At 34.7% G+C, this 16,491-nt stretch overlaps 1 protein-coding gene across 4 annotated transcripts in view; it reads right to left on the reverse strand.

The window, feature by feature from the left end:
• Nucleotides 1–16,491, reverse strand: part of LOC150079116 (serine/threonine-protein phosphatase 4 regulatory subunit 1-like) — a 672,615-nt gene that overhangs the window by 218,036 nt on the left and 438,088 nt on the right. For all 4 annotated transcript variants that reach the window (XM_090384028.1, XM_090384027.1, XM_090384026.1 and 1 more), the window contains one exon: nucleotides 7,717–7,821. In XM_090384028.1, coding sequence (XP_090240154.1) covers nucleotides 7,717–7,821 — 105 coding nt within the window. The remainder of the gene's footprint in view (nucleotides 1–7,716; nucleotides 7,822–16,491) is intronic.

Below are 16,491 nucleotides of genomic sequence, written 5' to 3' on the forward strand. Positions count from 1 at the left end.
TGTGCAGGTGAAACTGAGACATGAAATTACATACAGCTGACTATTTATTTGAAAAACTTTCAAACCTAAAGGCAAGTAAGGTTCCTGCAGTTGATGGCACACCCGATAATTTGGAGGGAGATGGCCAGTGAGTGTATTGAACCATTAACGCTAATATGAGGTCACTACTGCATTTGGGAAAATATTCCTTTGGATTGGTGAAGTGCTAACACTGTCAATACATAAAGGTGGTTCTAAGAGTGAAACTGGTATAGAGCAAGCATGTTTGAGAAGCAACAAGAGAGAGAGAGAGAGAGAGAGAGAGAGAGAGAGAGAGAGAGAGAGAGAGAGAGAGAGAGAGAGCAACATGTGATCTAATTATCAGTGGTGATTCTTCATGTATTAGGAATATGCAGGAACCACTAGGTGGCAGTAATCACAGTGTATTGATGCATGATTCATTTAGAGATGCAACTGACATCAAAGGTAAGGGGAAGAGTCTCTGCTTTTGTAAAGGAAACTACAATGGTCTCAGGCAATTTTTAAACTATATAGTAGGAGCAACTAATGTGGGATCAACTGATGATGTTACCAACAGCAAATTCAAAATGGGAAGCATTCAAGTAATTAATCTTGGAAACTACTAGGCTTTTCATACCAACTAAGAAATACTGTTCAAGGTTTAGGCCTAAATGGATGTCAGATGAACTAATGAGACTCATGGCAGAGAATAAAACTGCATGCAATGCATATAAATTATCAGGAGACACAGAATCCTATGGTAGATATAAGTTAGTATGTAATCAAGTCACCAAGGAGGTTAGGCAAGCAAAGGCATATTAGGAGAAAACTTTGGCAACGGATGCAAAGTTTTCTTTACTTATATATACATACATACATACATATACAGGCATACCTCGAATAACGAATAGGATGCGTTCCACGAAATTACTTCGTTAAGCGAAACTTCGTTTTCAGAGGTAAAAATACTATGGCCAGAATAGGGATACGTTCCTACGTAAAGAAAATGAAAAGCTTTTTTTTCGAACAAAGAAAAGTTTTATTAAATAAACAGTCAACTTACATACAAAGTGAAACCACATTTTAAAATACGAGTCTAAAGTTGATTGTTTATGCTCTTTTTCTCTTTCATTTAACAATTGCCTATACGGAGTTATTGCATTTAACACTGATCGCTTAACAATAAAACTTCTTCCTAAATCAGGATCATTTTCACTAAAAAAATTTAAAACGTTTTCATTTAAGCATGTCATTTAAGCACCTTTTTAAATCTTTGGTTGTTAACACTTTTTCGGCAGGACCTTCTTTAACTTCGTCATCATTATCTTTGTCTTCTTTGCTAACAAGGTTTTCTAAATCTTCCACTGAAAAACCATCATCTTCTGCATTCAATAAATTTCTAACATCCTCTTCATCGACATTTTCGAAACCTATTGATTGAGCCATCTGGATAACTTCATTTCTAATTTCTTGGATGATGTTATTTTCTTCTTCTAGTACAACTTCTGGCCATATTTTGCGTCAAACTCGATTTAAGCATTTCTTAGTGACTTCTTCCAAGAACTATCAATGTTTTCAATTGCGTTTTTAATGGTGTAGTTTTTCCAAAAAGTTTTAACTGTCATTTCCTCTTTATCCTCTAGTTCAGTTAAATTGCTTAATGTTCGACGCAGATAATAAGCTTTAAATTATGCTATTACTCCCTGATCCAATGGTTGAATCAGGGAAGTTGTGTTTGCTGGAAGAAACACAACTTTGACAGGAATGCATGTGTCCAACGTGTTAAGATCAGTAGGATGTCCCGGAGCAACAACAAAAGAGCTTTTTCTTCAAAGTTGTTTTTTTGACAATACCGTTTTACTTCAGGACAAAAGTGGTTAACAAACCAATCAGTAAATAACTCCTTGGTAACCCACGCTTTTCTATTTGCTTTCCATATTACAGGTAAATTCATTTTTATGTTACCTTTTAATGCCCTTGGATTTTCTGAATGGTAAACTAATAACAATTTTAATTTATAATCACCAGAGGCATTTGATCTAAAGAGTAACGTTAAACGGACTCTGGCTGCTTTGAACCCATCAGCTGATTTTTCTTCAATAGAAATGAAGCTTTTTGTTGGTAGCCGTTTCCAGAACAAACCGCTTTCATCAACACTGAACACCAAATTTGGTGTTCAGTGTTGATTGAAATCACGTTCGATTGTTTCCTTTAGTTTTTTTGGAAACTTATTTGCAGCTTCTCCTGTTAATTTTACACTATGAATCCTGGCCCGTTTTTTTAAATTTCTCGAACCAACCACGAGAAGCCCCAAAGGTTTCCGTAATTTCTTCAGTTTGTTTAGATTTCAGGTGATTAAACTGGAATATTTTTTTTTATGTTAAATGGGGCTTGAAATTGCCGACTTCGTTATATCGAAGCTTCGTTATCAGAGGTTACGTTAAGCGAGGTATGCCTGTATATATATATATATATATATATAGAATTGTAATATTATGGCGTTTAAAATGTTAAAATAAAATAACATAAAATATTACATGCTAAATATAGATGACAACAGAAACTGATAGCTCAGCCTAACTAGGGTTGGATATTTTGTAGGGGTTTAGCCCTCGAACCCTTGCAAAATACCTTTTCCCACGTATGGCTTATTATATTAATTAACCTATTATATATGTTTTTTCATTTTTACCGGGAGTACGGTTGGCCGGGATCTGCCTCAATTTTCAAACTATGGAGGGTTCTTGCACTATAACTTATCTAATTATGGTATATATACGTAAGCGCTGGTTATAGTGATCACTGGTTATTAGAATCAGCCACTTAACAGAATCAAATTTCGAAGAGCCAATTCAAATCAAATACATGCACTACACTTTCATCGTTTATTAGAATCACATTTTCAATTATAAGAATCAATTTTGAACGCCTCTGTGATATTTTTCTAAAGCACATTGCTGGAGGTCACAACCATAAAGCATATTGACAGACACAACATGCTTTTTTTAAGGGAAAATCATGTTCAACTAATCTAGTAAGTTATTTTGCACAGTTACTCATGAGCTGAATGTCGGGACCAATTCTGGCATAGTTTATTTGGAATTTAGCAAGGCATTTGACTCGGTCCATATTTACTGTATAAGTGAGAACATGTTGGGAGTACAGGAAAGATTCTAAGATCAATCACAGGGCAACTGCAGGGTAGAAGATAGAGGGTTGTGATTAATGTATATTCTTCACATTGGTGTAACATCAGAAGTAGGGACCCCCAATGATCAGTTCTTACTACTGTTGTTTCTTATTTTCATAAATGATATCAATGAAGGAACAGAGGATGTGATGTCAAAATTTGCAAATGATTTAATGACTGGGAGAATCATTTAATGATTACTGCCTGGCAGCACTCCTTCAGGATGAATTTGAAAAGGCTTCAAGAATGGTTAGAAAAGTAGCAGCTCTGTTTTAATGCAACAAAGATCTTATTACATTTGGGGAACGGCAACCTCAAAATAACACTTGGTGGGATTGAATTAAAAGCAGTTGAGGAAGAAAGGGAGTAATGATACAGCAGATATGAAGTTCTCTGCGCAGTATATAAGAAAAGCCCATGGTATCCTGTCGATGATTTATCGAACAATACCCTATAAAGATATGGGGTCACAACTAACTGTATAACACAAGTGAGACTGCACTTGGAAAACTATATCCATCTAAAAAAAGGGCCTTGAGCTTCTTAAAAGGGTGAAAAGATGGGCACTTCTTATGATGATATCAGGAAAAAGGTGACTATACAAAAGAGACTTTAATTATGTAAGTTACAGAATTGGCACCCAGGATCCTTAGATGGGACCTGATCGAGGTTTATAAGGCTCTGAGGAGCATTAGTAAAATGTATGAAGGTGGAATTTTGAAATTTAATTGTATAAAGTATCTCATTCTACTAACGAGTGATCACGTTAACTGTCGCCTACTTATGGCTACTTATTCCATTAATTCAAATTACATTAGAATAGATTGTGGGATGCTTTCTTTTAGCCAACAAATTGTTGATTACTGAACAAGCTGTCTCCAAAGGTAGTTGAGGCTGACAGTCTGAAGAAATGCAAAGGTCAAGTAGATAGTTACCTATGTGAGGAGGGAAGCACAATTTGCATTTTCTTATTTACTTCTTTTTTTTTTTTCTTTTTTTTTTCTCCCAGGCAGCAAATGCCTGTGGCTTCTTTTAACTATATGGTTAATATTAAAAGTTTTCCTCACACAAAGTTACACCTTGTAAGTTGATCCCCATCCACCCCAAGAAAACCTTCATTCTGAGAAGATCCACTAGGATAACAAATTACACAAAAGGCCATCATCGAGAATATTGTCGCCTAACTTCCAACAATCAACTTAATAGCAAACAGTGTTCTCCTACGTCTCTTATTTCCCAGATTTCCAAGGAATGAAATCATTTGTTTTTGCAGCTTCCCAGTGAAATCTGTCAGCCAGTTTTATATATAGAGTAAACTATTCGCAGGGGTTACTGTTACGTTCCTGAGAAATTCCGCGAATACCGAAAACTTGAATATTGAGTTATGTCTCCCATAGTAATAAAGGGGTTCCGTTCCAAAGTATGAAATATATAAGAAAAACTAGTCTAAAATTTTTGTCTATGTATGTATTATATGTACCTTCATATGACTATGTACATAGACAGTACATAGTGAAATGCAAGCATATGGCATCAAAATGAAAATAAGAAACAATTTAATATTAAATGTAATATTTACTAGAAATTTCAAACAAATCTTTCAAACCAGCACCTTTGCTAGCTAAAAAACTTATCCTGCCAGTGCTATCACCAGGTTCGCTAAAGTGTTGATAAAGGAGTTTTGCCTTTTCACGAATGAGGAGTGAACTTAACGGAATTTTTTATTTTGAGTTTGGTCTTCTATCCACAGATTTAAAGCTTTTTCCATTTTTTCTAATTAACATTACGAGTTACAGAGCAAATTTTTGAAGCAATTAGCACGTTTTAACGGACACTACGGTGGATTTTTTCTTCCGATTTCTTGATTGATCGTACCGTTGACTCGTTGATTTTATGTTTTGCCACTAAGGAGACACTTTCACCATAAGAAATTTTATCTAATAACTCAATTTTATTCGCTAATATCATCACCTTCTTTGATCTTTTCACATTTCCCTTGTTATTCGTAGCCATATTTTTGTATGGGTTAGAAAGAACTTGTACACAATAAAGTCACTTTCTTCCATTAACACACTCGAAAAAGTCTGTTTTACACTGTAAAATGGTAGATTTATCACTTTTGTAAGCATATCAATTTATAAGCATATAAATTAAAAACAAACGACGAAACCTTCCATGACAAGCGCATAACACATACTGAACAAGGATTAGCGAGAAACATCCACGGTCGCGATTTTGTCACCCCTCTCCCCCCACCCACTGAGCGCTGTTTTGACCAGGAAAGATAATTTTAGCCACGCCCATGTTTTTTTATGGCGGAAAATGTTCACGGCACTTTAAAATTCACATTTTTTAAGGTTTCATTTTATATTAAATCAGCGACCGCGAATACAGATACTGCAAATAGCGGGGGTTTACTGTATATATGTATGTAGGTATGTATGTATATACATCGAGGATCCAATATGCATGATTTGAATAATCACCCATTTTCTACAAAGCAGTGAAATGTAATTTTATCCTTAAAATCTCTTAACAGATGGTTGATGTACTTGGGTAACAGGCAAAATAATTTCAATAGCGGTAGGTCAACTTTTTCCATAAAGTGGAGTTGAAATAATTTCAACTCACTTTATGTGCCTATGCTTAGGTTTACCCCTTTTCACTAATCATCTAGTAAGTGAACCATGTTTTATATTCATTACTTTATTAATCATTATTTTTACAAATATCACTCACAGACATATCATTTTATTAAATAATAAAACAAAGAATCGGAGACACTCAATTAAAAAGTGGTTATTCATGGAAAATAACACCTACCAATTAAAAAAAATACAAATAAGATGCTAAAGCAGCAGTCTTCCAGTACTAATATCTTAAATATTGAAAAATATTCAGTGATCCCATTTTAAAAATAAAGGAAAAGACATCCTCCTTGCTACTTAAATTCAAACTTGATATATTAAAATGGACAGTTGTACTAAATCAAAAATATATGTAATCCTAAAATGGAGTTTTATCAAAATTAAAAATAGATCACATACTCTAGAGACCATATTAATAGCATATAAATCCACATTTAATGAGAATGACAGCAGAAATCATGCACAGATATGAGTACAGCTTGTACAAGCACAGGAAAAGGCTTCGATATGATAGACTTTCAACAAGGCATGATTCTTAGTGCAAGCTGTGCAGTTGTACCCATGACCATGGCAGCACAACTAGTAAACTGTACCAAATATACAAATGTATAAGCATCCCAAGAAGTAGATACAGGGCAAAACAACCAACTTACATTGTGGATAAACATGATCAGTGAAAACTTCAGTAATTGATGCATAACACAACTAGAGGTGCCTCCGTAGCCAGATGGACAGGAGCAGTAGTGCGTAGCACACGATTCTTGATTAGACTGGGGTTTGAGCCCATGCCCACCAAATACGGAAAGGTCAGGGAATGACCACCGCATATCCCCGGAGCTTGTTGTTGTTGTTGTTGTTTGGTTTTTAGGAGCATTAGCAACTAAGGCCATATTGCTCCAGGATATGCGGTGGTCATTCCTTAACCTTTCCGCATCCTCCGTATTTGGTGGTGACGGGCTCGAACCCCGGTCTAATCAAGAAGCGTGTGCTACGCACTGCTGCTCCTTCCCACCTGGCTACGGAGGCGCCATCCCCGGAGCAATATGGCCTTAGTTGCTAATGCTCCTAAAAGCCAAATAATAAAAAATAATAACACAAGTGTTACGGAGGACCACAGACTGCAGGGTACAATATGGACAATCCAGAACACTTTGCAGTAGAAATTTTTGACATACTCTCCATCCAAAGGGGATATCAGATAAGAACACCAACTCAACATCCTGACTGACTGCACATTACAGACATGTGTCTCACCATGTGCCACAAACATAAACTGGAATATGTGACGGTTATACAACTCCTATCCTTCCTTCTGTAGCATGCTAATGGAAGGGCACATGTGGAAATGAAAACAAAAAGCAAATGGATTCCACAATGCATGGTGTGAGCACCGCAGGCTAGTGTTGGCTGTCTTGTGGCCTGGATCCTCTGATATGCAAGGACATTTAATAGCAGAGACCTATCACACCATCGCATCCCCCAACATACACAAAATCATATGCCCATGGTTACAAAATTATTCAAAATTCTCTGGAGAGTGCAGACAGATAGTTATGTCAACTCATGATGTTTTGTCAATAACGTACAATAATTTTGACAGCAGAGATAAGAATAAAATTATTTCACTGCATAAGACAATGATTAGGCATCTCGAGTACTTAATACAATTGTGAAAGCCTCAATTTAGGAGGATGTGCATCTCTGCATCCATTCCAATCCACTCGGATTGGAAGGGATGCAGAGACTAATACTACTAAGACTGGTATTTTCCTTTTTAATTTTAAACTTATTATGTAATGCAATTTTAAGTAACTGATGGTCTTTTGGGATAAAAACTTATGGATGGTTATTATACAATGTCTATTAAAAGGATCTAACCTTTCTAACATGAAATGAACCATCTTCACAAAGGGATGCAAACTGATGAAGGAAAAACTTTTCTGTTGTTTCCTTTCCAACTAGAGGAGCCATTTTACTCATCAGCTGCAAATTAATAAAAAAAAAAATTAACAGATTAATTACATATTAATTGACACATGAAAATAATATTTCTCAAACCAAAATTCAATTGTTTAATCCCTGACAGTATCAAAGATGTTTAAGGGAAAAAAACTAAAATTTTAGTTCATAATATAATTATAACATGTACTAATGCATTAAGAGATATTGGCAGCAAATAATACTGTTATATTCAGTTATGCAGGAACTTTGCTAAAACTATTTCATAAAAAAATATTCTGATAACATTTATTTTTCCAATCCAGGAGAGATAACAATGCCCCTGTAGACACAAAAGAAGTCACATCATAATTTTAGTACATTCACAGTCCTATTATAAAGTATTATAAGAGAGCTGTTCAATAAACAACGATCATAATTTTTCATGAACAACCATACTGCTTTCTATTTCTAGCTGAGATGTGAAATTTAAGATTGAACTAAGCGGCATCAGTTAGCAACTGTGCAGTTGACTTGTGCATGGTGTAACCTTGGAAGTCAGCAAGTTTATACCTGTTCAGTTTTGCCTATGTAACAATGGATGTTATGTACAAAGAACAAAGCCTTCAGCTGATGTTTTCTTCAGCTGAAGGATACAAAATGTTAAAAAGAGGCTTATGGTGAATCTATGCTTCCTTATAGCACAGCTCACAGGTGGTTTAGAATGCTTAAAAATGCACATAATTCAACCACAAAAATAAGCAGTGCTGGAGCTCCAACAGCTACTGTCACCACAGAAACCATAAAGACTGCTTCTGTAATTATGAAAGATCACTGTGTGACAGTAAGGCAACTGGCAGAGAGTTCAGCATATCAGTGGGAAGCATCACACAGTATTCCCCACAAAAATTTGCATATGACACATGCTTGTGCATGCTGCACTCCAAGAATATGCACACCTGAGCAACAGCAAATTCACAATGAGGTTTTTCATGTACTGCAAAGGATGGCTACTGAAGATGGTGAGGTTCTGCACAGGGTGATAATGACAGATGAGACATGACTTCATAACCCAGACAGTATAAAAACAGTATGTTTGGAAGTCTACATCATCGCCAACATAAAAAAAAAAAGCAAAGACTTTGATCATCTCTGTTTTTGACATTCAAGGATTGGTTTACCAGCATGTTGTGCCAGTCATACAACTGTTACAGGATGATATAGAGCTGTACTTCACACTTTGTGGGATCACATTCATTGCAAATGATCTCAGCTGCAAAAAGGTGAGTGAATTGCAGCACAACAATTTGAGACCTGACATTGCTCATACCATCATCAAGTACTTAGCAAGCATTAATGTCAAATATGTTCCTTTTGATATATATATACAAAAAAAATTTTTTTTAATATATACATACAAAGTTAAAGAATGTTTCAGTCGTCAGAAGAAACTGCAAAGACATTAGAAGCAATTCTCAAACACGCATCAAAAAATGGTTTCCACCATATTTTTAAAGAATGGCTGAAACATTGGAGTAAGTGCATTTCATCAAATCAAGAGACTAATTTGAAAAGGAGAATCAAAATCAAAATGATTAATAAAGGTATGCTGCAAAAAAAAATTAAAAAATTATCATCATTCTTTAGTGAATAGCTTTTGTAATTTTGAATTCTCCCATATCCTTTTTTAAATAATTCAGCTGAAAAAGAAATACATGATAGATTATATTCAAATTTTTTAAAATTTATAGAAATGTGCTACAGTTAATTCCTTGGTTTCACATGCTTAATGTGATGCAGAACTACCTCCAATCTTTATCCAATTCCTTAATTACAATCATTCCCAAAAATAAGTAATTCCCATAAAAGCTGAATTTTGTTTCATTTAACGTAAAAGTCTGGTGATGTACCATTAACTTTTTGGATGCCATTTCAACTTCATAAAGATCTATTAAAAAATATGTCAGGCTGGCTGTGGCCTTGGGGTTACACGCATTAACTCAAGTTTGCATACTGAGAGATCAAGCTTGTACGCTGCCACAAAAAGTGCACAGCTCATTGATAGATACTGAACTGTTATGTCAGCTTTAATAAAAGAATTAAGTTTTAAACTCTTCTGGCCTTTATAAAAGATATTTATTAATAAAGAATATTCTGAAGTGCTATATATTTTCACTCAATTTTTATGAACTGAAATTTGAAAATAAAAGCAGCCAAAAATTTGTTCCTAACACACACACATGTTAAAACCTCAACTCCTGCTCTCTCTCTCTCTCTCTCTCTCTCTCTCTCTCTCTCTCTCTCTCTCTCTCTCTCTCTCACTCACACACACACACACACATCCCCTATGTAATAGACAGGTTTCAATGGCAAACAGAATAGCAGAAATTGGCATAATAAGAACTGAGGCATGGGCAATTTTCTGCTCACAATTGAAAAATCTAAACAAAATTTAAGAACAATCCAAAAATGAAAAATGACAACATACAAGGTATTACTATTATCTATTTCTTGTCAATTCTTTTTAAATTTAAAGTCATTTATCAACTACAGCTTTTTTTTTTTACTTCCATGTAGATAACAGTAAATCTTTGCAAAAAAAAAAAAAACCTCATAATTTCAGCAAGAAGTTCATATAGGGGAAAAGTGCTTAACCTTAACTTAATGAAAAATTGAGATTACATAATTTATCGATCCTAACAATATTTAATCTAACTTTATTTAACATGAATGGAATACAACAATACAACAGATTTTGGCTTTTATTTATTTATTATTTTAACTGTCCTGGAAGCTAAAGCATCATGCCTTACAAAATTTAAAGTTAGAGAATCAAATAGTTTGAAATAAATGAGCAAAGGTTCATTCGTTTTAACACAGATACAGATAAAGATATTTACAAATAGTGGATTTAATTTCACAAATTCCTTTAGAATTCACTAAAATGTATTAAAAATTCGCATGCCAGAAAATTCATAAAATATCAATTTTTCTCAACAAAAAATTTTGAAATTTCTGTATTGAAATACGATTAAAATATGATAAACACTTATTACATTCATTTCAATGTCACTAATGGTGTAAAATTCCTCAGTTCATAAAGTTTATCAATTAAAAAAGGAAACAGGCTAATCTAGGACCCTGTGTTAACATAAGTGGCATACACATTTAGAATCTGTCTGTTGATTCTAAATGTGTGGTGAGGGTTGGCAAATTCTAAATGGTAGTACATAAATGTGTATGGTACCATCCAGTCATAAGTAGAATTTAAAACTTCAAAAGTTATTGCATTTTCTGTGGCAATATATGGATAGCAACAAGGTAGCACTCAAATGTGGCACTGCCATTTTAATGCTGCCCCACAGTTTTCAATCAGAGTGTGGAAGTGCAGAGGATTGTCTAGGATTAGTTTAATCAGCAACAAAAGGAAATTTACAAAAGGCACCCCACACTACATGAAACAATGGAATACCTTCTGCTCTTAGGATCGCTGTGCAAATTAACTTAAGAAATTACAGGAAAGTTCCCTCATATAGATTTCTGTTGAACTTTAAAAAGGTTAAAAAAAAAAATTAACTGCAGTCATTATTAATCCACTGCAAGATGGAAGCCTCCTCTATGATTCATGTTGAGGGAAATGGACCATAATCTGCCACTCTGGTCCAGTGCGGGTTGGTAGATAGAGCATATTTAGCAGTCAGGGGCTTGAACCCCGGTCTACTCAAAGAGTGTGCTATTGCAGTCCTGCTTCTGACCACTTAGCTACATTTTATATAAAATATCCATTTTATATAAATGGAGACATAAAAACCTACATTTATGAAAAACATAGCTATAATTAAGAGTTATATTATACTATTACACCATGATTGTTACCTTTGTTAATGGTATCATATTCCAGAATCTCTGCCAGTTTTTTGAGCATATGCACAACTAATCTTGATGATTGCGATAACATCTGAGCTAATCTCAGTGATAGCAGGTTCTGGAAAGTGGTGCTATTGACAAAGGTTTTATAATGTTACTTCCTTGCCAATACCAATACTAATCAGACAAGAGTGTTGAAGAAAAAGATCAAAGCAATAGGAATAGTTTGTCTTGGAAAAGAACTGCCAAAAATATGTTCTCTCATAAAAATTTTCTCTTTCAAATCAGGGATTTGCAACATGTTCTGCTTTCTGTCTCTTTGCAAAATTATCTCTGGGTGGACATGATACAGACAAAGGGGATACCTTCATGTGTGTTCGTTGTAAAGAACAGGAGGAGGTTAAGTGCAAATTCAGAATTCTGATAGACTTGTATGAGGGCTTGATGAACAGGGATGATGCCCTCAAAGGAATAAAAGAGAGGGACTGTCAAGCACTCAGCCAACCAGCTCAGCTCAATGCTTGAGCCCATGCACAAGCATTATGCTGGTCAACAGCATCCTCAACAACAATATCCTCAATGGCAGAGATATATAATCCTACAGGGGGCAGCAGTCATAGTGACTCTATGGTCAAGAAAACAGGAAATATACTGTGAAAAAAAAAACAGGTAGAATAGGCCCAGGGTATATCTACCAGTGGCTAAAGTTGATGACATTGTAGAGCAGCTATCATCTTTTAAGGACACAAAAGGTGACACCGTTTTGCAAGATGGAACTAATGATATTAAGAATATGAAATCTTCAGAACTGCTCAAAAGTACAGGGCAATGCTGGGAAAAAAAGTCAGGAATAAATCTGAAAGTGTATCTATAATACAATAATAGGGAGTACATGATGAGAGCCTTGTCGATCAATTTGGCATTCAGGTCTGGAAGCTTCACTTCAAGAAAGATGTGGATCATTTGGAATGAATGTAGTGAATAGCAACCAGATTAGTCCAAGAACAGAAAGGGATACTCATATCATAAAAGACTTTGGTTCTGCAAAATTTCTAGTTCTGCAACTGGAAACTAGGCACTTGTGAGAAAAACTGATTGAAGTGTTTGAGGCTTTAAATGGATCAAATAAACTTGATGACGGTATTCTAACTCTTTTTGGACAATGCTTTCAGGGAGACATAAACTTAATTTGAAAAGGGATAGCTGCAGGACAGATGTGAGAAAATTAGCCTCCACCATGCCATCAAGACAGTATTTGACTGCTGGAACAAACTAGTGTTACAGATAGTAGTTTGAATAAATTTAATTAATAAATTTAAGAAAGACAAGGAAGAATTACCCATATTATTAAATGGGATGGAGAAATGAGGTGAGTAGTTTTTTTTTGTTGGTTTTTTTTTGGGGGGGGGGGGAGAGGAGGAACTGATGTTGTATAATGTTGCTTCTTTACATCATTTGCCAGTGCCATTAATAATAACAGCAGTATACTCTCAATGAAAATAACCTATAAAGTAAATGACTTTTTTTTGAAGTCATGAATAGCTTTTAATTTTATTTATAGTTTATCCAGTGTAAGAAATAATATGAAGTTTTAGCCAATCACCAAAGTGAGTTTATTAATTAATTACTCCTAGTCTAACCTCAGACATTCCCATTTAGTAACACTATTTTGAATACTGCAAGACTTAGAAGCTCTAGGGTTATAATAATGAACTCGTGGAAGTGTGAAGTTGGAATGCAAGGTAAAATGTATATCCTCAAACAAAAGTATCCATCATACATTACAAAATTCTTTCAAGAAAAAAAAAAAGAAAAAAAGACAGGCAGAGGTATCAGTGAGCATCATGAAAGTAATGTGATTTGTTTGCATTACTGGCTGAAGTATAATTTCTGTTGTCTAATGAATCTGGATCTTCCTCACCTTTTAATCTTCACACTTTATGTTAGAAATGCTTTAGTGCACACTCAACATGATTAGAAATATTTAGTACTTGACATATATAAATTACTAAATGCAAACTTACTTCCTTTTAACCAACTTGAAAATGTAAGGTAACATTATACTATGTGTCCCTAAATTTACTCTTAAAAATTACACTTTTTGCTTTTATCATCCAGCAATATTCTAAATGTGGTGTAACCATCTTCTTATATAGAGGGTTAAGGATGTACTTACCACAACTAATAAAGGTCTGATAAATCATGGAAAATGCTCCATCTGCCTTCCTAGCCTCATATTTACAACATGGCGTGGAAAATTTCATGCTAAATATCTATTCCAAAAATGCACAGCCTCACATTTAGAAGCATGCAACTTCAGTGGCCATTTTTCAAACCATATTATATGGCTGATACAAGTCTTTCTGAAGCAACATGGTCTGGATATATTAACCATCCTTACCACCTTCAAATCATCAGCAGAACTCTGACAGCTTCCCTTGGATTACCCTAGTCAACATCATTCTGATATAATTTGATTCTTATTTAGTTGTAACTGCTCAAACAGTTTACAAATATGGCATTAACATGAATGGGGAAAATTGATCTTCCATTGTCATGCATCTGTAGCAGAATCACAGTCACTACATCAAATACTGTCAGCTTTAATATTCTTGTCCCCATCTTCAGAATTATTTAGTTCTGGGACGTCAGAAGCTTGCATGGGCCCTAGGACAAACAGCCTCTCTACGCACTTCTTTTCCCTACAATTTCTTTCCACTTTTCTGTAACTTGTAGCAGCACCCATATTAATGTTCAAACCCAGAGCAGGACTGGCCCACTTAATTCCTTCATCCTTTAATCCTCTATTTAGTTCATAATCTATACACCCATTAACCACTCTTAACAGTTGTGTTTTACTCTCAGTGTTAAATTTACTTAAACCAATTCTTTTTCAATATGATATGCCAATATCTATTTATATATAAGGACAATAACTGTACAATTAAACAGGACTATTGAACTCTTAGAAATGAAATTGCTAAGAATTGTGGCATTAATAACGATTTCAAAACTTAGAATTGTTTTTCACAAGACATATATAGTATATATTATTATAAATACTAGAAGCTAATAGTCACTTCAATTTTCAAGTTTAAAACCATTATAGTGCTATTTCTATTTTTATATTATGCTGTGTGTGTGTGTGTGTGTGTGTGTGTGTGTGTGTGTGTGTGTGTGTGTGTGTGTGTGTGTGTGTGTGTGTGTGTGTGTGTGTGTGTGACTCCTGAGAAAATGTACAAAAAAAACACAAGAAAATATTCAGATAAATGAAAAATATATATTTAACTAACATATCTTTATTCTATCATTCTGCTTCTAAAATGAATGAATGTATCATAGTTGATTCACAACAGTTATAAGCATCATCATCAGAGAGAGAATGTCTTCAAAAATATCTTAACTGATTGAGAAAGATATAGCTGTTGGGATAGAAACACAGAAATTTATGACCAGGGTTCAGGGACAAATGCTGTATATGTACATATAATGGTTTGTTCTTAAGTGATCTCTGAAATATTTCTTATAAGCTAAGTTGTTTTAGATGTTTTGGTCTTTCTTTTGTAAGCAATTCCTGAACTTTATGAACATTATGTGATGCTCTAAAGTAAAACTTCTCTGCTCCATTCCAAGAATCAGTTCTTCTGTAGGATTTATCATTCTATCAATATAGATTCTTTCGTCAACAGTATTGCCATTCTCATTATCACTATTTTTATTTTCATTCATTACCAAATCACAGATTTCACTGTCTGTTAGCTGAATGGTAATTGAATCATGATCACCAATATGAAGGCACTCTTCCACTACAGCTTCATCCGACAGCTAAGCTTCAGGGTATGACAAATCTATAGTACGTTGTACCTCCACAATATGGACTAAATTCTTTTGAAGACAAAATGGAATGTGATGATGGTATGATTGGTGGAAACCTGAACTACAGCCAATTATGGTCAGGCCACACCCAATGAAGAGACACCTGGGCTGGTACCCAAAATGAGTTGAATACCCTCATCCCAGAAATCATTAATAACCTCATTTATCCACCATCTTTCTTTCTGCCTTCTCCAAAGATAAAGCTGAACTTCTTGCCTCAAGACAAAAGCAAAAACACTTGGTTAAGAAGAACATCAAAGTGTTTCACTATCGAAAAGAAACCTAGTTTTGCAAATGTTTTACAGTAAACAGTCTGCTCGGCTACTCCTATGATATCAATGGAATCTGAGGGTTTGTCACAAGTACACATTAGATCTGACTGGTGCATCTTCAATTCTTCACAGCAAAATCTGGCAGCTGTTTCTTTCATAATGGGAACTTAATGCCAACCATCACCATTGGCCACTCTGTTCACATAAAGGAGATATATTATTTAGTGAAAAAAATACTCTAAGCAATTCAATACAACACTCATCAATGGAGTATCTGTGTGACCTCAAAGTCACTGGTATGTTAACAGCATTAAGTTGCCATTAATATACCAGTGCATAAACATTAATTTGCCATGGAATGCCAAGTAGTCATGAGCACGAGTGCACCAGCACATTCTCTTTGAGTGGACTGTGGTTTGAGTACACCTTACTACTAAATATGATTAATGATTTGTATCCATGGTAAACTCTTCTGACCTAGTGGTTGTTGTGCCAGAGTAAACAAAAACTTTTTTTTTTTTTTTATCCTCCATTACTTTAGTGAAATTCCAAAGATCAGTGCCATGAAAATGAAAGACAGAATCTTTGTGAAATTGGCTTTGAAATGGCATATCATATGTCTCTGAAACTTAATTTTTTTCCATTCATTTCCTGAAAAACTTGTCTTGGCGGGTTAAAAGTATGAAGAAAAATTCCATCA

The sequence above is a fragment of the Mastigoproctus giganteus genome, chromosome 10 (assembly GCF_048544385.1).
Source record: "Mastigoproctus giganteus isolate SK-2022 chromosome 10, ASM4854438v1, whole genome shotgun sequence".
NCBI classification, from domain to species: domain Eukaryota; kingdom Metazoa; phylum Arthropoda; class Arachnida; order Uropygi; family Thelyphonidae; genus Mastigoproctus; species Mastigoproctus giganteus.